The sequence below is a fragment of the Capsella rubella genome, unplaced genomic scaffold, assembly GCF_000375325.1.
Source record: "Capsella rubella cultivar Monte Gargano unplaced genomic scaffold, Caprub1_0 scaffold_3, whole genome shotgun sequence".
Lineage (NCBI taxonomy): Eukaryota > Viridiplantae > Streptophyta > Magnoliopsida > Brassicales > Brassicaceae > Capsella > Capsella rubella.
The window spans coordinates 10467841-10468534 of record NW_006238921.1 but is presented as its reverse complement, the minus strand read 5'-3'; the positions used below and the strand labels follow the sequence as shown (position 1 = coordinate 10468534).

Sequence of the window (694 nt, the reverse complement as noted above, 5' to 3'; positions counted from 1 at the left end):
CTTATCAGCGGGAGATTCAGACTCAACCGCTGCTCTAACTTTTCCACTCTTCTTCTTGTCCTCATTCACTTTCACATCCCAAAAACCTTTAACAAGCTTTTCTCCATGTATGTCATTGACCAAGTTGACAAGTTCTGGGTCTTCTTCTGTCTGATTTGGCCACGTATGAAAAAGCTCACTTACATCACCCTTCATCACCATTGAACTCACACGCAGCTACATTAGAAGACAAACATCAATAAGTATAACTCATAAAGACAAAACAAATACATAACTCAGCCATAACTAAACTATAACTCAGCCATTACTAAACTATAACTCAGCCATAACTTAATTATAACTCAGCCGTAACTAAACTATAACTCAGCCATCACTAATATATAACTCAGCCGTAACTAAACTATAACTCAGCCATTACTAATATATACATCAGCCATGACTAAATCGTAACTCAGTCATAACATAAAACAGAGATCAGACGGATTTCAGTTACCTCACTATACTTTTTGATATCTTCAGCAATGGCCACATCTAATGCTGAACGTGTACGGGTCCCAGGCCATCGAAACAACGGGATCTCTTCATTCTCGACTAAATTCCCGAATCGCTCTCCTAAGCATTTGATAGAGTCATATGCCCAAGCTTGTAACACGTAAACCGGCCCACCAAGGGTGTAGGAACTACCTCTAGGATT

General features: G+C 39.5%; 1 protein-coding gene across 1 annotated transcript in view; it reads right to left on the bottom strand.

Moving 5' to 3' along the window:
- Window positions 1-694, bottom strand: part of LOC111831516 — a 1710-nt gene that overhangs the window by 529 nt on the left and 487 nt on the right. Inside the window, exons 2-3 of the mRNA XM_023786132.1 lie at window positions 494-686; window positions 40-216 (exon numbers count right to left, since the gene is read on the bottom strand). Coding sequence (XP_023641900.1) covers window positions 40-216; window positions 494-686 — 370 coding nt within the window. The remainder of the gene's footprint in view (window positions 1-39; window positions 217-493; window positions 687-694) is intronic.